This window comes from Mesoplodon mirus (assembly GCF_964341445.2).
Source record: "Mesoplodon mirus genome assembly, chromosome: 5".
Classification (NCBI taxonomy): Eukaryota; Metazoa; Chordata; class Mammalia; order Artiodactyla; family Ziphiidae; genus Mesoplodon; species Mesoplodon mirus.
This window is the reverse complement of record NC_138980.1, coordinates 124,795,493-124,818,679: the sequence shown is the minus strand read 5'-3', so window position 1 is coordinate 124,818,679 and position 23,187 is coordinate 124,795,493. Positions and strand designations below refer to the sequence as shown.

At 38.5% G+C, this 23,187-nt stretch overlaps 1 protein-coding gene across 3 annotated transcripts in view; it reads right to left on the bottom strand.

Moving 5' to 3' along the window:
• CERT1 (ceramide transporter 1) overlaps positions 1-23,187 on the bottom strand; it is a 130,085-nt gene that overhangs the window by 23,924 nt on the left and 82,974 nt on the right. For 2 of the 3 annotated variants that reach the window (XM_082624132.1, XM_082624131.1), the window contains 3 exons: positions 4,901-4,987; positions 2,722-2,814; positions 2,138-2,215 (listed from right to left, as the gene is read on the bottom strand). In XM_082624132.1, the coding sequence (XP_082480258.1) occupies positions 2,138-2,215; positions 2,722-2,814; positions 4,901-4,987 (258 nt within the window). The remainder of the gene's footprint in view (positions 1-2,137; positions 2,216-2,721; positions 2,815-4,900; positions 4,988-23,187) is intronic. The other variant, XM_082624130.1, reaches the window with a different exon arrangement.

The following is a 23,187-nucleotide window of genomic DNA, read 5'->3' as shown; positions in this document are numbered from 1 at the left end:
TTTATAAATCTAAGTCCTTCCTACTTTCTATACACTTTCATTGAGAGCTACTTCATTTCCAACATCTGTCCATCAGACAGATACAGATTCACGTGTCGCTACTAATTTCCTAGTAGAGTCACATATATTACTTGAAGTTATTTTCAGGGCATCTCTCAGTTCTACATTTAAGTATCTTACTCAAGCAGGACTATGACCATTATTTCAACAAGAACAAAACAGTCATGAGCCAAGACTTATAAGTAGATAGCAAAGCCAAATTAATCAATAGTTAACTGCCAGAGCCCAAGTCTGCTAATGACAACAAATACTTTAGCAAGGAAAATAAATACTTGAAGACCTCAATGTTGTTTTCCTTCATTTCCTCTTCTGGAATATAAAACAGTAGAATAATCAAAAGTTTAAAAACAGAATCGGATCAATAACGAGCATCATACATTAGAAAAAAAATACTAGAAAGATTTTTCTCAACTTATACACAAAAGTTACACAAAAAATTAGGTAAAGAAGCTACAATTTGACAGTCTTATAAAAATGTGGACACCTCCGTCTCAGTGATATTTCACCTGTATTCAAAGGCTTTCAGCTGTTTTATATATCTCTATAGCTAAGGCCCAGGTCTGGGTTCTGAAGCCCTAATTCTTAGGCACCTATCAGCAGCTCAAATTCTTTTCTTGCTCTCATTACATTTTAAAAAATTTATAGCCTGTATATTTCTATATTTTAAGGGAAAATGGTGACCAGTACTGATGTCTTTTAGTTAGTCTGTTAATTTATTATTTTAATACAACATGGAGCTTAATTAAGAATAAACCAAAGTCTCCCAGTATAATCTAGTTTGGTCAATGATTTATTGTGAGTATAAGTCACTATTTTAAAAGCATACATAAATGAATGAGCAATAGGTAAGAAATATTGTAATAAATCTGGCTAAGGGTAATTTCTGATGAGGACCTGATGCATCTCTTTCTCAAAAATGCTCAAGGAAAAAAAAAAGCTACAAAAGTCAGAAAAAAATTTAAGTCTTAAACTTAATTTTCTTCTTTATTACACAGTTGAAAACTAATGTATATTTTATTTGTATGCCTGTTTTAAACTGACCAAAAAAATTTTTTTATTGGAACACTCTGATAGAGAAAAAATAATGTAGATAATTTTGATTAGCTCAAAGAAATAATATTATAATGATAAAAGCTCACTTACTGAGCACTTACTACATGCTAGGTTCTAGCTCTATCACACTCCTAGCTAGATGACAGAAGCAAAACACAGAGGAGTTAGAAAAGTTGTCAAACGTCATGCAGGAAACCGGATTTAAACTTGATCATTTTGACTATAGAGCTCAGGTTCTTAACATACTATGACATATTGCAACCCAATAAAGTGCAAACACCATAAAAATACAAAGTTGAATGGCAAATATGTGAAGATTATAAAAAACTTTTTTAACCTAATGCTGATGCTAAAAAAATATTCCTCCATTGATACTTTGATTTTATTATGAGGGCAGAGACTGCAAGCAACCAGCTTCCTGTCCTAAATTCCTAACCCGTGCTGATACTAAGTAATTTAAAATCAATTTCCATAGATTTATCATATGGACTGGAATACTCATTTCCAGGGATAATTTGCCAAAGCAAAATGCAACCTGTTCAATGAAGCTTAGTATAATGGTAATGAGACAAATTTTATTTAAAAAATTATTTCCCTGTTGAAAATATTATGAGATATTTTAAATTAGGTTAGAAGTAAGGCTTGAAACCTGCTTTAATGCTATAACATATCCTATAGACCATGTCCACAAAAGTTGCTGAATCCTGTCTGAAGAAACAGATATCACAGGATAGTTAAAAACCAGGTAACTTCTACTCGTTTCAATTCAATTTGAAATCTTTCAGGAGTATCTCCTGTATGGCGAAATTCCAAGCTATTCACAATAGAGGATACAAAGGGCACATGCAAGCCTGACAGAGGAACTATTTAGCAGATAAGGAAGGCTTTCTTTAATGCTTGATGTTACTATTTAAAATTCAAAACCAAAACAAGTGGCCTAACCAAAAGATTTCTAGGAACTGGGAAAGCAGGCTGAAATATAGCACAGAAAGACTCAAGTCCACTCTATACATTCATACAGTACCTGGGAGCTGAATCTGTGAACATCGTCAGAGGCACTGACTAGATCAATGGAAGACATGGAGGAAGAGCGACTATAGGGCTACCAGAGACAGACAAAGAAAAAACCAAGTAATCAGAACAAAGGCACAACAGAGCATTCAGTACCAACTTCCAAACACAAGATAAAGAAAGAGAGAACAAAGCACTATATGAAACAAGCTCAGCAGCAAGTGCTGACTTCATGCACCTATTATGTGTTATGCTCCAAAATCGAATGCAGTGCTTCCAATAATACAAAATAATACCACTTAACCCCAAAGCAAAAAGAGATCTAATATCACTGGCTATGCTTCTGGTTAACTGTTTTGGACAAGCCACTCCCTATTCCCCCACCCTTCTTCCCCCCTTAAATAAAAAAGAAAGAACATTATGTTCAGAAGATTTCTAACAGTTCTGGAGGATGTATATGGAAGAAAACATGTAATACCAAAAAATCTCATTACTTAAATTCAAGAAAAGGAAAAAGACTTTATGTAACAGGATAGTTTTGTCAACAGTGAAGAAAAATATAGCATATACTTCTAGTAAACTGTGATATTAGCTTACCTTTTGGACAAATCTATGAGTCCCCACAGAAGAAAAGGCATCTCCAGATGGCATTGATGTAGGCCAGTGTAACCTGACCTTTTCACTCTGTGACTAAGAAAACATATAATGTTAAATGGGAAGGTTCTGAAGTGTATCTTGCAGCTTAAGAATGGATAACAAACATTTAATTACTGAACACTTTAGTGCTTATAAATATTTGAATTATGAAGTTACTCTAAAGATACAAGCCTTGCCAAATCTTGACACTTCATGTATCCCAATTTTCTTCTTCTGGATTCCATAGATACTACCTTAGACCAAGGATTAATTCTTTTATTTTTGCTCCCAGTCAGAATTTCCAATACCAGTATGGCACCATTTACCATAAATCAACCTTAACACTGCTACCAAAATAATTATCTTATCCAAACTCTGGCCAAATTATTCTAATCATTCTACATCATCAGGGCCCTGGAGGGCTGTATCATTTGAACCAATAATCATTGTTTGCTTCAGTTATGTTCAAAAGAACATATCATGTATATCTTTGTCTCCTTTCCATGAAGGTATTCTGCCTTCATCCCATCACCTCACTCTTGTTAAGCTGCCACTTAACCTCTTGCCTCCTTCTCAGCTTGCCTAGTTTCTTCTCACTTATTCAATAAATATTTACTAAATATACTGTACCAGAAACTATGCTGTATTGTGTGTGTGATTATCTTTGTCATATCAACGTGCCTGGCTCTTAGGCAAAGAAAATCATGGTCTGTTTAATGACTTGTTTTTATCTACTAGAGTGTCAGGAATAGACTGATATTAAATGAGTTGATCGCCCTGTGAATATTTCTTTTTTCTAAAGCATACTGAAGTTTTTATTGATTCTCTTCAACTCCAACTCAACCACCATATTGATACTCAGTGGAGGAGCATTTTAGAGCCAGAAGGGATGATCTGAATCATCTTGTCCAACTCCTTGTTTCACAGATTAGAAAACCAAGGCCCAGAGAATTTAAGTGATACATTTAGAGCTACACAGTTACTGGCAAAACTAAGACTAACTTGTCTTGACCTCACAGTTTGCTATTCTTCACAAAATAACACATCTTAGGTTAAAACAAAAGCGAAAACAGTGAAGGGAAAAAAAACCCACCCAAAACACCCTAAAAAGCCAAATACAATGATGCTATTTCAGATATTTTTGGCATCCAAAATTAGAACTTATTTAGGAACTGAAAGTTCTATTGAGTGCTGTGTAGCATCTTTTGGGTATAAAAAATGAGCAATAAGCTTTTATAAATTAATGTGACAAACTTTTCATCAATGATAAAAAACAGGGAAAAATAAACATGAAAAGCAAACAGCCACTATTGCAGATGACTTACCCTCGGATAGATAGATCAGTAAATGGGCATAATAGCCATGACTGCCTTAGCAATCAGAGGGAATAAACAAGCCAATTCTTCTCTGCAAGTTAATTTGTAGTATAAAACTGATACACATATGATTTATTTGCAAGATGCTTAAAGTCTTGAGAAGAATAACTAAAATTCATCTTTAAGTACCATCTAGTGGTAATATATGGTAACTGCATTGTTGCAGAACTAAAGGTAAAGGATCAAATTAATCTTGAAACTAGAGTTAAAGGATTTTAGAAATGCCTTCCTTCAATTTCCACAGAAGGAGCTGGGTATAACTGCTGTGAATTTAATGATGAAAAAACACTGAGCAAAGTTAAAAGTGAGGAAGTAATTAAGGTGAAGGTAGTGAAGGCAATAAATGAGTTAATAATAAAAACTGAATGGTACTAACATAGAAGAAAAATAAATTCTTGGTCATCTTCCTTTTGAATTCATATGGCACTTGGTAGTGAAGAGAAATTCAAAGAGACTGTTTTACTCAGAGCAAATATATACTTTGTATTAATAGAATGATAATAAGGTTGGATACTTCAAGGGGAACAGGCAGAATATTTCCATTTAATTTCATGTTAATTATGCATGCTTGCTTTAAACAATCATTAGTCTTCTTTCTATTGCTTGGAAATTGGTCAATAAAGTGACTTATAAAGATTCTTCTACATTTGTGACTCACTGTAGACGAGAGTTCATTTTTAGGTTATTAGGATCATGATTTCAAATTCTATTTATATGAATAACATACATCAAGGATTTTTAATAATTTTTAATAATATACATACCTGTTCTTCTATTTTATCTTGTCTGTCAAGAGCAGCTTCAACAGCATCAAAGAACTCTTCCTCATTAATCAAACTGTTTGGGCCTTCCTATTCAGACATACAGGAAAAAAAAAAAGCTGTTGATTCAAGAAAATAGAAAACACTGATAACCCTGGCATTAACTCTAGGAGAAAGTTGAAAAGTGAGCTGACAAACATTTCTGAACCAGTTAGTACACTAGGTAATATTATCACAAAGATGAACAATATATGCTCTGTGCAAAATCAGTGCACAGAGTGTTACAATTAATTCACTCACTCAGTACTCAAATACTTACTGTATATTGACCAACACTGTGTTAGGGCAATAATCTACAGCAGGGGGTTGGTGAACTATGGCCCGTGGGTCAATTCTAGTCTACTGCCTACTTTCAGAATGGCCTTTAAGCTCAGAATTTCATTTTTAAATGGCGGGGAAACAATAACAACATTTCATGGGGAATTCCCTGGCGGTCCAGTGGTTAGGACTCTGTGCTTTCACTGCTGAGGGCCCGGGTTCAAACCCTGGTCAGGGAACTAAGATCCCACAAGCTGAGTGGCATGGCCAAAAAAAAAAAAAAGGAAAAAGGAAAAAAAAATTCATCACATGTGGGAATTATATGAATTTAAAATAAAGCTTTATTGGAATATAATCATGTTCATTCATGTATTGTTTATACCTGTTTTCATGGTACAGTGGCAGAGTTGAGTACCTGTGACTTGAGGACTTGCCACAGAAACTATATAAAATTGCAGGAAGGTTTTAAGTACAAAGTTGTAGATCTATAGCCAATGAGAAGTACAGATAGGGCTTCTGAGGGGAACCTTCCTAAGCAAAGACAATAATATCATAGAGAAAAAAAAGTTGAACTGATGCTTGAAAGCCTGCTTAGAATGGTAGAGCAGTGGTTCTCAATCACTTGGGGAACTGCCTGGGGAACCTGTTAAAATGAAAATTCCCAGGCTCCCCATTCACAGAAATTACTTTTCAGTAGGTCTTGGGTGGAGCCAGGAATATGCGTGTTTAATAAGTCCTCCAAGTAGTTCTAATGCAAGTAGAACCTCAGCTGTATCAGAAGATAAAAATATAAAGAATAATAGCAAAATGGAAACAAGCAAGCTATGTGTGTATCTTGCTGTGATAAAACAAATTTAAGTGGACTATAAGTGGAACAATAGCTTTGTTGGGGCCCAGAGTAGGCTACCCCAAAATGTGCCTCAGTGGCATATTGATTATTTTGAATTAAGGTTACTTAAGAAATGGCCAGTGCAAGAGGGACACTCTGACACTCCCATCTCCCTGAAAGCAGGAAACAAATCTCATGTGAAATGTGTATTCCCTGCATCTGGAGGTAGGACACCATTATTGCCAACGACAGGGAATCTGGTGTGAGAAGCGGGAAACCTATATAAACAAATCTTGTTACATTTTAAATTTACTACTCCAAGTCCAAACTCTGTTTAGATTCTTCACTAATTGGGCACCCCAAACCTAAGTTTCTTTGCCCTCACAACTTTGTTGTTTCTTTGTTGAAAGAGTATAAAAGCTGCCTGCTTTGGTCACTGCTTTGGTCCCATTTCTGTAGGACCCACACACACATGAATTAAAATTTGTTTTTCTCCTGTTAATCTATCTTGTGTCAATTTTATTATTAGTCCAGCCACAAGAACTCAAGAGGGGCAGAGGGGGAAATATCACTCTCTAAAGCAGCTTCATATTACTATTAAACTTGAGGCAGGAGACAGATGGGCCCCTGGGGCAAACAGCTGGAGTTGTTCTCTGTGGATACTCTATGATGAAAATAGGAGGAGGCGGCTGGGCCCTGCCCAGATAGAAGATAAGAGAACACATATTTCTCATTCTTGAAGTCAGGAGACCTCCCCAACTACACATGCACAGAAAGGCTCCTTGGAGGTCAAAAAAGGGAGGGGGCGCCACCCCATAGTAAGTGATGCTAACTACCCGTAGGCCTCTTCAGTAGAATCCATCTCGGTTAAGAGATGTGCGTGCACACGTGGGAGGACCCTGAGATATACCAAATACGGACTCTGAACCAGGCAAATCAAAATGATTGGCCAAAGGAAACCGGGAAGAAACACCCCATATAAGTGATTCAAACTACCACGAGGGCGTGACTCTCCGAGTCTGCCCGTGTGTCTATCCACACGTACTGTACTCTTTTCTTCCTCCTAATAAACACTTTACTTGTTTCACTACTTTCCGTCTTTGTGGGAATTCTTTTCTGCAAAGCTGAAGGGCCAGGGCCTTGTCACTGACCACTGGTCTAGTGGCTAGGATTTGGTGCTCTCACCACCGTAACCTGACCTCAATCTCTGGCCGGGAACCGAAACCCTGCTTCAAGCCTCTGCAAGTCGAGGCCACCTGAGATCAAACTGAAGGCTGAAAAGGCAGGCTTGGGTTTAAGTTCCCCCAATTTTTAAATATACAAAATAAGACACGTGAACAACTAACTGTGGGTCTGTCTGGAATAAATCCCAAGTTGTCACTACTCCATTAAAAAGTATGAAGCAACATCATCCCTGCGCCGCCACAACCTGGGGCCACACAAGAAGAGAGGGAGGAACTATGCTGTAATGCTCCTGTCATTTCGCCCAGGCATATCAGAAATCTTGATTCAATGTAGTAGTTCTTGTAGAGTTATAGGGATCCCTCAAAAGTCACTTCAAACCACAACCCCCCAAATTTTAATTTAACTACAACACACATACAGAACAGTGCACATCTTGATGAATTACCATTAAGTGAATATAACTGCAGAGGAGCAAAACGTACCACCCCAAAATGTCTCTTTGGCACGTGGATTATTTTGAGCTAAAAACAATTAAGGCCCAAAAGACTCAGGAAGAAACTCTGACCTTCCCCTCTCACTGCCTAAAAAAATTTTAGATAGAGGTTCTGTTCCTGGAATAGAGCTATCAGTAGAGATATCTGCAAAGAATATTGGCTAGGTGTTATAGGGGAAACTCAGCAGGGTCTAGAGACCAGAGCCTACTCTGTGTCCCACTGTTTCTTCATGGCCCAGCAAACATTTGTTTACCAAACATTTGCATTCTCATCTTCCTGTGAATTGTCTTACAGCTCTTTTAAGTTCCAAACCACTACTCCCACATCTTCTTTTGTCTTTAGCTGAAGATGGTATTTAAGGTGAGGGTTTCAGTCATTTTATTGAGTTACTCAGTTTTCCTGGATCTCTCCCACATATACATATTATTAAACTTTGATTTTCTGTTAATCTGCCTCATGTCAATTTAATTCTTAGACGAGCCAGAAGAACACAGAAGGGCAGAGGAAAATTTATTCCTCCCTGACATAACCATCTAACGACCAGCTGGATCATGAAAGAGTCCTGCAGGACTCCCTTTATAAAGCCAAAACATTTCAGACACTTAAATGAAAGCAGTATCACTTTGGTCTCTGTTGATATGAGAAAAATATAAAATACCCCAAATCTGTTCTGAACTCAAATGTATTTTCTAATGATTTAAAAATTCTATTGATCATAACCACATCTACACTTTAAAAAATTGTAATACTCATTCAATCTATTCAATTACATCAGAGTCTCAGGAGTTTACCAACTGGGAACTACAGCGTTAAAAATGTGACGGAGAACTAAAGTAATTGGAATAAATTTTCCTTTATTAAAAAACTTAGACACTTTTATCTCATCACGCTTACCAAAGAAAAGAGCTATTTATTGCTGAATCTATGGGACACTTCATAGTCTTTATCTACTTGCCGTAATTATTAGCAGCATTTTTTATGTTAATGACTCTCTTTGGAGCCATCTTTCCCCTGGGAGTCTTAATTTCCCAGCTCCTAAGTAAGCACTGTTCTTTGGGTTCCAGGGCAGGCTCCGCCTCTGTCTACCCCTTAAACGTGAGTGCTCCTCAGGGTTCCACACTTGCTCTCCCCACAGCATTCTTACTCATTTCTGTGACTTCAGTCATCTTCTGATGATTCCCAAATTCATAGCCTGTCCACCTCTCTCCTAAGTGTTAGATCTTTACATCTAATAATATATAAGATGGAGTGTTCAAGTGAATGCTTCAACTCAGATGCACCATGTCTAAAACCTGTTCTTCCCTCATCTCCATACCAATCTATCTAAGGCAGAAACCTGGGCCTGTTCTTGAATCCCTCCTTTTCCCCTCATTCACCACACCCTTCAATTCTACCTTCCAAATATCTGATTTGTCCATGTTGGCAATTCTCACCTGTAATACTGAAAAAGTCTCCAAGCCCTCAGTCACAACAGTCAACTTCAGTCCACTCTCCTCACTGCAGGAAGTAAGAATGACTTAAACCCATTGCCTGAGGATACTGGTTCTAGCCAGTCTTGCCACTCCCCACTTTTGATTGCCTCTACCCTCCACAGATAAGTGCTTTGCATTGCCATGCGGCAAAATGCTCTTTTTCTTCTGGTCTCCAAATGTCTTCTTTCTTCTCAGCCCCTATAAGCAAACACTTTACAGGCTATTCACCTGGTTAACAAATACTCAGCTGACTCATTCTTAAGGTTTTAGCTCAGACGTTGTGGCATCTGGAAGCCATCCCTGACTCAATATCTGTGTTCACCGTGTTAAAGTGTTCCATAACATACATTATTCTAATTGCCTGTTAACTACTCTGTGTTCCCATTATGTACGCAGCTAAGGCCCTCAGGCAGGACCCTTGTTTACCTTGTTCCTTGCAATATCACCCATGTCTAGCAGTGTCTCACATTAGTAAAATCTTAAGGCATGTATTTAAGATTATAATTTCTGAGGCCACAGATGACAGAAACATTTAAACTTTGTTCAATAACTAGAACATCATGAACATTTGATAAGGACCAAAACAAAGTCATATTTTGAATTAGTGTCTAAAATCCATGCAAATGTAGTATGAACACAAGTAAATATAGATGGTTTAAAACTCCAAGGGGAAAAAAGTGTAAAAACAGGCCCTAGTTTACGTAAGAATTACATAACTTGATATTACAGGGATTTGAAATAAAATTCATACTTTATGGCAAGACAAGAAAAATTTAAATGTAAAAAATTTTTCTCTGCCCTTTGGCCTCCTCTTTCCCCTCTACTCTGTACTGTATATCTGTATTATGCATCCTGACCAAATCTTCCCCAAGAATACCAGCCCAATCCTAAGGTGCAACATTTTCCTAGCATCAACAAGACAACTCCTTAAAAGATAACCTTCTTTCTTGATCTTGTAAGGAAGGGGTCACATGACTTACAACCTTGTCACTGTAAAACTGGATTGTGTAAACTGTCAATATTACGTCATTTGATGTACCGTCCTCTGTCTCAAAAAACTTATATTACTATGCTTTGACTTCTAATTAATGGGCAGAACAGTTCTCCTCAATTTGGCTCAAATAAAATTTCCATTTCTTTCTCAGATTGACTGATTAATTTTTGTTGACATGCATGGTTTAGCTGGCAGGATATCAGAGATACCCACTAGTGAACACCTGGAGTCTACCCGGAACTGGTGCTCAGTACCAAGCATGGGTCCATTGAGCCCCACCAGCTTCTCAGTACTCCTCAGGTGTTCTGGTGAGCTCTCCTAATATCTGGATCTCATTGTTTGAGTAACGACCCTGAAATTTTATTTGAGCTGTTTCACTTAAGGCTTGGAGTCTTAAGGAGCACTGGTGCAGTTCTTGGGCAGGACTTCGGGGATCGGGACAAGGGGCCCAGGGAATCATAGGTGGCTGGGTTTTTGTTAAATTTGGCTTACACTGAAAAAAATGAGTTGATATATATTCTGAACAAAGCTTTTGCTAGTGAAATGAGAGACTGAATTATTCAGCTCTGAAGAATAAGAGAGATCCACTACAACCACTAGGTAAATACTGCTCATCCGATTAGGCACAACAGAGGCTGATAACCTAGTGCTCTCAGCACCCATGGTGGTTTTAGACTGTCACAGGGAGAAACTGAGCCATGTACAAGAGTCAAACCAACCCAAGGTTAACTCCTTGGGGCTAGATTCAGAAGCAGTACATATTTGATCTACCACACTGTCCTCAGAAACTTGTACAGATCATATCTCATATCCCATATCTGAATTAGGCTACAAAATAATGGGAAATTGTGCCTCAAAGGCCAAACAGCTCCCAGATGGACAGTCACCTATGGGAATACCAGCTGGGTTTATGTATGCTTGCAAGTTCTTAATCAGAACTAAAGGATGCTGGGCCCTGAAATGGTGAGATAGGTTCTTCTGGCACTCCCAAACTGATTTTTTTCAACAGCAGTAAGAGTTTTTCTCTTTTCTAAAATTATATTAGCAGGGGAAAATATTTGTCAGGCTAGCTTCTTAGATCCTTTGAATGGGAAAGTCTACTAAATTGTTAAAATTTTAGAGAGCTCTCATCTTAAATATTGTACCTATTTTAACTGGTATACAGAAGCCCCAAAAGGCTTCAAAATTTCAAAATAGCCACATTGAAAGATTTCTTGTAGAAAGCTAATAAAAGATTAATGATATAAAAGGTACCTAAAACTTTAACTACTGTTCCCATCTACTAATAATCTGTCTGAATTGCCTTTCTACCCAGAAGACCCTATTAAATGGTTACCTTTAGGAATGGGACTACATGAGGCTTGTAGGCAAGCCTCTTCAGATCAAAGGCCAAACTGAGGGCCACAGTTAAATAATTTCTTAAACCCAGGGAGAATCCTTAAAAGTGTTTATAAACAGATTACCAGGACTTCCCTGGTGGCACCATGGTTAAGACTCCACACTCCCAATGCAGGGGGCCCAGGTTCAATCCCCGGTCAGGGAACTAGATCCCACATGCATGCTGCAACTAAGAGTTTGCATGCCACAACTAAAGGAGCCGGTGAGCCGCAACTAAGAAGCCCTCAAGCTGCAACTAAGGAGCCCTCGAGCTGCAACTAAGGAGCCCACCTGCCACAACTAAGAAGCCCGCCTGCCACAACTAAGACCCGGTGCAACCAACTAACTAACTAACTAAATAATTAAAATTAAAGTAATAAATTAATTAATTATCAAGTTGGGAGGTGGGAAGCCAATGGTTTGACTAAACTGATCATAGCTGGTAATTGGAACCTGATAGTAATTTTTTTTGGAGCAGGGTGGTGCTGCTTCTTCCCTAAGCTAAATGAGGGAAAGTAAGACATTCCAACATAGGTGAAGGGGTATGTCAGTCCTTTGAAATCACTGAGGTGGCCACCCAATTCTTTGAGGAAAAAACAAGAATAAACAAAAAAACTATCCTTATTTTACAAATCTAGTCTTTATAGGACCAGAGGTATGGCTCCAGAAATAATCCAAAGCCCACCAATCTTTTTACCACTCCCAAAATGTCCCCTTATTTATCTTAAGAGGCTTGTAAACAGAGAAAAAAAATTTGTTTTCTGGCCTTGAGGGAGGGTAGATAACTTGGTACTTGACTTGTTAATGACAAATAGAAATCTTAAGTGTCTTCTCATAAAGACTAGTAAAAAGGTTTTAGCAATCTAGATAGGTGATCTTGATTTGTTCCATCTGCCAGAAACTCAATTTGAATTCAACCTCTTTTATAACTGAGGGTTTTATATTGTTACACCTGATTCCTGGCTGAAATTTTGGAATGGGCACTATGAGGTCTCTGTGTCTGTTTGTGTGTTTCTTTGTATCTACACAGGTGTGTTGTAGATGTGTGGTACTGCAAAAATTAATTTGTGAAAGAACTCTGTTTAACTGGCTTAAAGGAAATTAAGCACTTATATAAATATTCAGAAATACAAAAGAATCTGGCCAGAATGAACTTCAGGCTTATGTGATCTAGGAAATATTCAGTACTGAATTAATATCTGGTATTAAACTTAGCTTAAGCTTGTTGGTTTAATTAATACAGACATGTCTTTAGAGTCATTAACATTAAGTATAATACTTTTATTGTACCTAGGTATACTAGAAGTCAAATAAAACCTTATTATTCTTGTTAGAAAGTTGTTCAGCAAGAAAAAATAACAATATGATGAAACTTTTAACTCTTTAGGAATAACTGTGTCTTGGGGATGTCTATCTAAAATACTCTTTCCAGATTTTGGTAACTTGAAACTTTAGAGTTGTGCTAAATTAACTTAAATAATGGGAATCCATCAAATACCCAGGTCATTTCCAGCTAAGATACTGGGACATTAATTACTGAGCATAGGTTTCCTTTTTCAAAGAAACTAAGGTTAGTTAGGACTATTAATATGTTTGATGTCACATTAAGACTTTTTGTAAGAAAGAGAATGTTTTCTAGAACCATAAATAGTATTTATAAGCTTGCCAATCTGAAGAATACTAACGGAAAAGGCAGTTCATAATTGCTTATTTAGTTTTTGCTAGAAACTATGTTTTAAGGTTAAGAATTATAATATGTGTAACTAAAGCTACTGAAATAATAAGGGAAACATTTCAGTATCCAAGGAAAATGGGAAGTATGTTTTCACTAAAAGAGGATATAAGGAATGGAAATGCATTTTGTTAAAGGAAAAAAAGGGTAGTTTTGTCTTAGAGCTGGTTGTTTCTGAATGGAAAAGAAAATAAGGGACAAAATAATATGGATACAGAAAGTTGTAAAAGGGTCAAGGAAAAGCAACACTGAGAAAAGAGTTTTGTATGTGGTCAGGATTGGCTAAGATTGAGTTTAGTTAAGAAAATGATTTTTTTTTTTTGGTGGTACGCAGGCCTCCCACTGCTGCGGCCTCTCCCATCGCGGAGCACAGGCTCCAGACGCGCAGGCCCAGCGGCCATGGCTCACGGGCCCAGCCACTCTGCGGCACATGGGCTCCTCCCGGACTGGGGCACGAACCCGCATCCCCTGCATCGGCAGGCAGACTCCCAACCGGTGCGCCACCAGGGAAGCCCAAGAAAATGATTTTTAAAGGTAAAGTGTATAAAACCTGAATTTAGTTTTCTCTCTAAGAGCACAAAGTTTTCTGAAAATATTGAGCTGCTTTTGGTAAGAGATTGTGTGACTTTCTTTGCCTTTAAGTGATTTATTACCTTTGAGATCTTTTATTGTCACTTTGCTTAAATGAATGGGTATTGTTTCACAGTGACCTATAATCCTATTTAACTAGGTATTTTGAAACTTTTTGATATTTTTGACAAATGTCCCAAAGATCAAATTCTGAATGAAGTTCACTGGATCTCTAGTTAATTCTGAGGTTTTCCAAAGGGTCCCTGGTATGCCTCAAAATATTTGTTTTCTCTCCATCTCAGAGAGAGGAATATTAAACTAATTAGTCTTATTTGGTATGTTAAATTACATGGGAAGCATTGTCAAATTTGAGTGGTGATAAAACTTCTCAGGTTATATCATATGGGTAAATATTATTAATATAGAAATTCTAGAAATTATATAGAACTCCTAAAAATCTGGTATGTCCTGGTAAAATGTTATCAGTCATAGTTCTAGTAATTATCTTAAATTGTTGTATGTCACAACAGTAACGAAGTTTATTTGTCAATTGGCATTGTAATCAGGTCTTTAACCTTGACTTTTTGAATCTTTTATCATTTATGGACAGTTATTATTTTACTCTGAAGTTTTTGCAAAAATGCTTCATCTTGAAGAAGATTCACAGAAAGGACTTTTGGACAAGTATAGGTTTCTGATAACTTTCAGATCATATCCTGAACTGGGTAAGAAATTAAAGACTTCTGATGGAAAACCTGATGGCTTCATAAAACCATTAACTGAAGATTAAGATCAAGGATTAGTCACATAAGACTGACTGAAATTACGAGTATGGTTATATAATTTTTGTTTTTTGTCTGAAATATTATTTGTTTTTAATCTGTTTTCCAGATATAAAGAAATCTTTAAATCACAACTCTGTATGTAGAATTGAAACATTTATCTTTTCTCTCTACCTGATCCCTTCAGAATCTGTAAACTCTTAGGTTCCTAGCAACTTTCTCAGGTAATAAGGAAGGTCACCTCCTAACAGGTACAGGAATCTCAAGGTATTCAGGAGACTTTGAGAAGAGAGAAATTCACCCAAACCTAGCACCCAAATCTATAGCTGTCACAGGTGGAATCTATGACATGTCTTTAGTGTGGCTTTCCTGGCCCTGAGAATTTTTTTTTTTTAAAGTTCAATCTGAGATTCCTTGTGAAAAGTTCCAGCACAGACAATTTAAAAAGCCTAGGTTGTCAATTAACCAGACATTTTGTAAACCAATTAGTCTTAATGTGGCTACATTTGGTAAAAATTAGGGTAATTTTAGAGAGAAACAGATTATGTTTCAGTGGATATTAAATTCTAGTTTTATTAAATGAGGTCTTTATTTACTACTGCCTAAGACTCATTTCCCAGATAGTTTCCTTGTTGTTATATTATTATAAAGTTTAGTTATTAAAAGGACACTCCAAGTTTGTTTCTGAAGCTTATCACAGTAATCTAACTTTGGATGAAGATCAGATGTGCCATGACCTGCAACCAGGAGATTATTCATACTGGAACAGGTATCAGATAAAGGACTCTTTATAGCCATATTGGAAGAGTCCTCCTCTCCTGAATAAACTGCATATCAGGCCCCCTCTCCTGAATAAACTGCAACTCCTGTTTCTGACACTTGACTTTGACTAAGAACAGCACTACCAGACCAGCAAGAGAAGACATCTGAAGAAGACAGCTGATCCAAGATGCTGGACTAGGTCTGTATACTGATTACTTTGACAATGCTCACACTTTTTTTTCTCCTCACACTTTTGCTTGAGCTCCATCATCTGCAAGTTTCAAAAATCAATCTAATTACTGGGTTTGTGGCCAATTACCTATGTCCAGTACTCCCAGATTGACTTGGTAGATTTCTCTTCTCCAAGGCTCTAACTGGACAGCCCTTAGAAATTTTATTTTAAAAGAAAGAAACTCTAACACCATGCAAGCTAGTATCACTGCCAATATCACTAAGTGAGATGCTATTACCTGGCCAATTAATTTTTTTTGCAAGTTCATATTTTATTTCTAATACATTTGGAGCTTTGATTTTTGTGTTTTTGTAAAAAAGTTTTAACTTAATTCATTGAAAGCCCTTTCGTGCTGAGTCCAAGGTGGGGCCTGAGCCAGGCCAGACCCTTTGTAGCCTTCTTGCTCCCACCCCAGACACCCAGTGCTGGGAGCGGGGTGGCTTCCCTCTGTCCACTCTGCCCTCCCAACCCCTGCTGCATCTCTCTGTACAGAACAATTTTTTTTTTTTTTTTTTTTTTTTTTTTTGCTGTACGCGGGCCTCTCACTGTTGTGGTCTCTCCCGTTGCGGAGCACAGGCTCTGGACACACAGGCTCAGCAGCCATGGCTCACGGGCCCAGCCGCTCCACGGCATATGGGATCCTCCCAGACTGGGGCACGAACCCGTATCCCCTGCATCGGCAGGCGGACTCTCAACCACTGCGCCACCAGGGAGGCCCCAGAACAATTTTTAAAATGGAAGTTAAGATACAATATACATTGGACAGGCACGCAAACACATGCACACAGGCATCTGCTCCAAATGGGCAGGACATCAGATGCACTCAGAGAGCACCAAGGAATGCATACGGAGCCCCTCCTGGGGAGGACAGGGCCTGAGCCCCACCTTGGTCCTCACAGTCCGCAGCTCCTCCCCACCTATTGCCCTGCTACCTGCCAGAGGGAGGGGTGGACAGCACAGAGGGCTGTGCAGAAGGGAAGACAGCTGAGGGCAGCTGGGGGGTGGTGGAGAGGGCAGTGCCAGCCTGGTATGTTGCCCTGGGGCCAGTGAGGCTGTTCTAAGAGCCAAGGGGTTGGGGGAGGACTAGGGTAGACCCCCGGCCTCAGGTACCTGAGGGGTAGAAGGCCTGGGCTTTGCCCATCGAGGAGCTTCAGGTCTTACCTGGCCAATTAATGATCCCTGTTCTGAACCTGGTCATAAACAATCCTTTTCATTAGATGGTGAATACTGGGTAGCTCCTAAGAGGACCCAATGGATTTATGGAACAAGTTTATGACCTCTGCTTCCCCCAGGTTGGTTAGGAAGATATGCTATTCGTTTCCCTTGGGCTCAAGGTCAATGATGGGTAGCTCCTGTCAATTTGTGATGTCAATCTGTAACGTGAGCACACTGATTTCTATCAGGTTTCCAATGGTATGACCATTTGGCCACAGTATTTGTTAACTCATCTTATGACATACAAAGAGTCAAATTTCCACTATGAAAAATCCTCTTCCCAGTTTAGAGGAAATACTAGGAAAAGGGTTTGGTTCAGGAGGATCTTGGCTTAAATCTTTGTTAATGATGTTGTTGGTTCTACTGGCAACTTAAACTACAGTTTGTGAAACTTACAAGGTGATAGCTTCTTGCCTTTCATGCTGTGTATCACCTATTCGTAGTAAAATAATGATGTCTAAACAACTTAAAACTTTGGATCATGTCTACAGTGCTCTATAAAATAATGCACATGTGAGGGGAATTGTCTTATTGGACAGGCTAGAATTGGCTCTCAGTCCATGCTGAACATTCTGCTAGTATAATTCCCCACCCCACCCCCCATTCCCCCAAAAAAGAGAACCGGGCTATCAGGACCCAGCATTGAGGGAAAAGATGGACCAATGGCAGGCGAGCAACCACCCTGGCACCAAGGGACCAAATATTTGATCACCTAATGCTTTCCATCAAAAGGTTAATGATCAGAAAGAGAAAACTGTGAAATAAAATTCATATTTTATGGCAAGACAAGAAAAATTTAAACATAAAAATTTTCTCTGCCTTTTGGCCCCCTCTTTCCCCTCTACAGTGTACTGTACATCTGCATTATGCATCATGACCAAATTTTCCCCATCGGCAAAAATACCTGCCCAATCCTAAACTGCAACATTCTTCTAGCATCAAGACAACTCCTTAAAAGATAACCTTCCTTCTTGATCTTGTGAAGAGTCAGGTTACCTACTACTTTGTACCTGCAGAACTGAACTATGTAAACTGTCAGTATTACATCATTTGATATGATGTACATCCTGTCTCAAAAACACTTCTAACGGAACAGTTCTCAGAGCTTTCTGAGATGCTGTTCCTAGGTTGTAATTCTCAGTAAGACTAGAATATATTTTCCATTTCTTTGTTAATTTTTCATCAACAGGAAGATGGTGAAAAAAGAACTGAAGTGCCCTTAACTATTTTCTTCATTAAAAGAGAAAGAGGGAGATGCATTTCAAATGGCTGGAAAAAAGATGGCTTATTCAACAAATGCCACTGGAATAACATATAGATTCCTCCATTACACCATAATTTTTCTTTTTCTTTCTTTCTTTTTTTTTTTTTTTTTTTTTTTGCGGTGGCACTCACTGCTGTGGCCTCTCCTATTGCGGAGCACAGGCTCCGGAGGCGCAGGCTCAGCAGCCATGGCTCACGGCCCCAGCCACTCCGCGGCATGTGGGATCCTCCCAGACCGGGGCATGAACCCGTGTCCCCTGCATCGGCAGGCGGACTCTCAACCACTGCACCACCAGGGAAGCCCTACACCATAATTTTTAAAAATTCAGATGTATTAATATACTTAGGAGAGACCATTAAAAAAAAAGAACAGAAGATACAGAAGATTATTTGAAGTACAGTGTGAAAGGATTTCGATCTAAAATGGAACCAGATGGGACTTCCCTGTCAGTCCGGTGGTTAAGACACATTGCTACCAATGCAAGGGGCACAGGTTCAATCCCTGGTTGGGGAATTAAGATCCCACATGCTTCACAGTGTGGCCAAAAGATTGAAATAGAGAATTTTATGCATGCACCCTCTGAAGAATGGAATTTAAGAACGGAGAGAAAGACTTCCCATAAATGCCAGATAATCAGAAGACTGAGTCTTATCTCCTGACCAAAGACCATCTACCAAGTATCTCTCCCCATCCTCAAGCCAATGAACTTACTGCTTGGACTCTGGCTGGACTCTCCTTGTCTGTACTCCTTGCCCATAAATACAACCTGCCCCAAATCCTCAACAAAACTGCCTGTAACTTGGTACTGCATGCATTCCCCGAATTGTAATTCCTCTGCTGTTCTGAAATAAACTCAATTTCTGGAAATTTGAGCATATCTCAGTTTACCTCTTTAGGTTGACAAGAGAATGCTTTTTTTTTTTTTTTTTTTTTGCGGTATGCGGGCCTCTCACTGTTGTGGCCTCCCCCGTTGCGGAGCACAGGCTCCAGACGCGCAGGCCCAGCGGCCATGGCTCACGGGCCCAGCCGCTCCGCGGCATATGGGATCCTCCCAGACCGGGGCACGAACCCGCATCCCCTGCATCAGCAGGCGGACCCTCAACCACTGCGCCACCAGGGAGGCCCGAGAATGCTTTTTAAAACATGAAAAAAAAATGTAGAGGTAAGTGTACCAAAAGACTGTGAGTTAATTACAAGAAAGTATGAAACTTTTATATGACAAAATGAACAATTAAAAAGATTTTTTTAAAACTATAAAAAGAAGAAAATAATTGAGAAATGAAGTCAATCCTGCCCATCTTCTAAATCAATAGGGGGAAAACACCCAAATTCTAATAGTAAAAACGTGAAGGGATGTGTACGAGTCATTAAAGAAGAAATGCAAATGACCAATAAACATTTTTAAAAGAAAACCTAAATCACATCAATTAAGCAATTTTTTTTAAAACTAATAAACACATAAACCTAGCACAAGGACCCTCCTTTCTCCACCCTGCTCTCTCCCCTGAAATAAAACCTGTCTTGACCAAAGTGGAAATTAACAAATATAAAATTATACAGTACTTACATATTGCTCATAGGAGATAAATGGGTACCACATATTGTTAAATTAAAAAGATAGGCTTATTTGTATTTTCTATAATCTTCCTATAATGTACATCTATTTTATTTATAATATGAAAAAATAGGGTAATTTTTAAAAGCTGATAGTCCTCCCCAAAATAAACCTAAAATAGCAAAAGACTTTGCTCAGCTTCAGAATAAAAGTTAAAATTGTAACAGCTAATATTTCAGTAATCTAGACTTTTAAAATCCCAGACGATAGCTAATTATGTAATTTTTGTACATTCCAGAAGGAATGAGATGACAGCTTAGCAATTTAAAAATATTACCGCTCATAAGAGGGTGTCTGTCCCACCCACTAGGGCCTGGGGAGTCTGCTGAGATACCAGGCTGGTCCCCTGCCCTTCAAGGCCACCCCCTCCCCGTGTCTGCATTGGTCCTGGGGTCATAGGAAAGAGACTGAGGGTAGAACAGGAGAGGCAGGGGGAAGGGGTCCTCCAAGACAGGAGGAGCAGGAGGAGCAGGAGGAGCAGGAGAAGAGAGGAGGGTGTTTGCCCTGCCGACTTGAGCCCAGGAAGTCTGCTGGGCTCCCAGGTGAAGTCACCTGCCCTCTGAGACCAGGGGTGGGGGGCTCGCCTGGTTCCCTTCTGTTCCTTGAGCCTAAGCCACACACCCCCACAGCCCGCAGGGCCTTTTCCAGCCCTGTGGGTCCTGAGCATAGGCCCCGCCCACCACCCAAACCTCACCCTTGCTTAGGCCCCGCCCTCCACAGCCAAGGCCTTTTCCAAGTTTTTTTTTTCTTTTTTTGTTTTCTCTTTTCCCTCCCCCTCTTTTTTTACTATTGTGGTACTATTGTACCTTGTGGTTGTTGATTCATCTATATTTTTATTTTTATATCCTTTCCAATGTATCTGTTAGTTTCCTAGTCTAATTTTATTTTTTACTTTGCTATTGTTCTCTCTCTCCTTTTTTTTTTGGCCATCCCACATGCCTTGCGGGATCTTGGTTCACAAGCTGGGGGTCGGGCCAAAGGTCCTAGGGTGGGAGCTTCGAGTTGGAACCACTGGACTAACAGAGAACTTCAGACCACAGGGAATATTTATCCAAGTGAGGTCTCACGGAGGTACTCATCTCAGCACAAAGACCCAGCTCCACCCAACAGCTTACAAACTCTGGTGTTGGAAGCCTCAGGCCAAACAACCAGTAAGACAGGAACACAATCCCACTCACAAAAAAAAAGAAAAAAAAAAAAAGACTGCAAAAAAAAATGTCACATGTGAGTGAAGGAGCAAGGTAAAAAACTACAAGACCAAAAAAATGAAGAGGAATTAGGCAACCTACCTGAAAAAGAATTCAGGGTAATGATAGTAAAGATGACACAGAATCTCAGAAATAGAATGGAGGTACAGATTGAGAAAACACAAAAAATGTTTAACAAAGAACTAGAAGAACTAAAGAACAAACAAACAGAGATGAACAACACAATAACTGAAATGAAAAATATACTAGAAGGCATCAGTAACAGAATAACGGAGGCAGAAAAACGAATAAGTGAGCTGGAAGACAAAATGGTGGAAATAACTGCCAAGGAGCAGAATAAAGAAAACAAGAATGAAAAGAATTGAAGACAATCTCAGAGATTGTCTTTAAAGAAAAGAGAATTGGTCAGAATTCTTAGGTGCATGTGAGAGTAAGCCTGGTTGACTAGCAATATGTATTCTTTAAAACAAGCACTGAAAATGTCCATTTAAGGTACACGCAGATACCTGTGTCTGGGATAACACTAAACGTACCAATATTCGAATTATAGGGGTCACAGAAGAAGAAGAGGAAAAGAAAGGGGCTGAGAAAACATTTAAAGAGATTATAGTCGAAAACTTCCCTAATATGGAAAAGGAAATAGTCACCCAAGTCCAGGAAGCACAGAGAGTCCCATACAGGATAAACCCTAGGAAAAACACACCAGGACACATATTAATCAAACTAACAAAAATTAAATTCAAAGAAAAAGTATTAAAAGCAGCAAGGGGAAAACAAAAAATAACACAGCTGATTTTTCAGCAGAAACTCCACAGGCCAAAAGAGAGTGGCAGGATATACATACAGTGATGAAAGACAAAAACCTACAACCAAAATTACTCTACCCAGCAAGGATCTCATTCAGATTCAAGGGAGAAATCAAGAACTTTTCAGACAAGCAAAAGCTAAGAGAATTCAGCACGACCAAACCAGCTTTACAACAAATGCTAAAGAAACTTCTCTAGGCAGGAAACACAAGAGAAGAAAAAGACACACAAAAACAAACCCAAAACAATTAAGAAAATGCTAACAGGAACATATATATCAGTAACAACCTTGAATGTAAACAGATTAAATGCCCCAACCAAAAGACACAAACTTGCTGAATGGATACAAAAACAAGCCCCATATATATGCTGTCTACAAGAGACCCATTTCAGACCTAGGGACACATACAGACTGAAAGTGAGAGGATGGAAAAAGATATTCCATGAAAATGGAAATCAAAAGAAAGATGGAGTAGCAATACTCGTATCCAATAAAATAGACTTTAAAATAAAGGCTATTACAAGAGACAAGGAAGGACACTACATAATGATCAAGGGATCAATCCAAGAAGAAGATATAACAATTATAAATGTTTATGCACCCAACATAGAAGCACCTCAATACATGAGGCAAATGCTAACAACCATGAAAGGAGAAATCGACAGTAACACAATCATAGTGGGGGACTTTAACACATCACTTACACCAATGGACAGATCATCCAAACAGAAAATAAATAAGGAAGCACAAGCTTTAAATGACACAATAGACCAGATAGATTTAATTGATATTTATAGAACATTCCACCCCAAAGTGGCAGAATATACTTTCTTCTCAAGTGCACACAGAACAATCTCCAGAACAGAACACACCTTGGGTCACAAATCAAGCCTCAGAAAATGTAAGAAAACTGAAGTCATATCAAGCATCTTTTCTGACCACAATGCTATGAGACTGGAAATCAATTACAGGGAAAAAAAAACTGCAAAAAACACAAATACATGGAAGCTAAACAGTGTGCTACTGCATAAACAAGAGATAACTGAAGAAATCAAAGAAGAAATTTAAAAAATACCTAGAAACAAATGACAATGAAAACACGACGATCCAAAAACTATGGGATGCAGCAAAATCAGTTCTAAGAGGGAAGTTTATAGCAATTCAATTTCACCTCAAGAAACAAGAACAATCTCAAATAAACAATCTAACCCTACACTTAAAATAACTAGAGAAAGAAGAACAAAGAAAACTCACAGTAGAAGGAAAGAAATCATAAAAATCAGAGCAGAAATAAATGAAATAGAAACGAAGAAAACAATAGCAAAGATCAATAAAACTAAAAGCTGGTTCTTTGAGAAGATAAACAAAATTGACACATCCTTAGCCAGACTCATCAAGAAAAAAAGGGAGAGAACATAAATCAATAAAATTAGA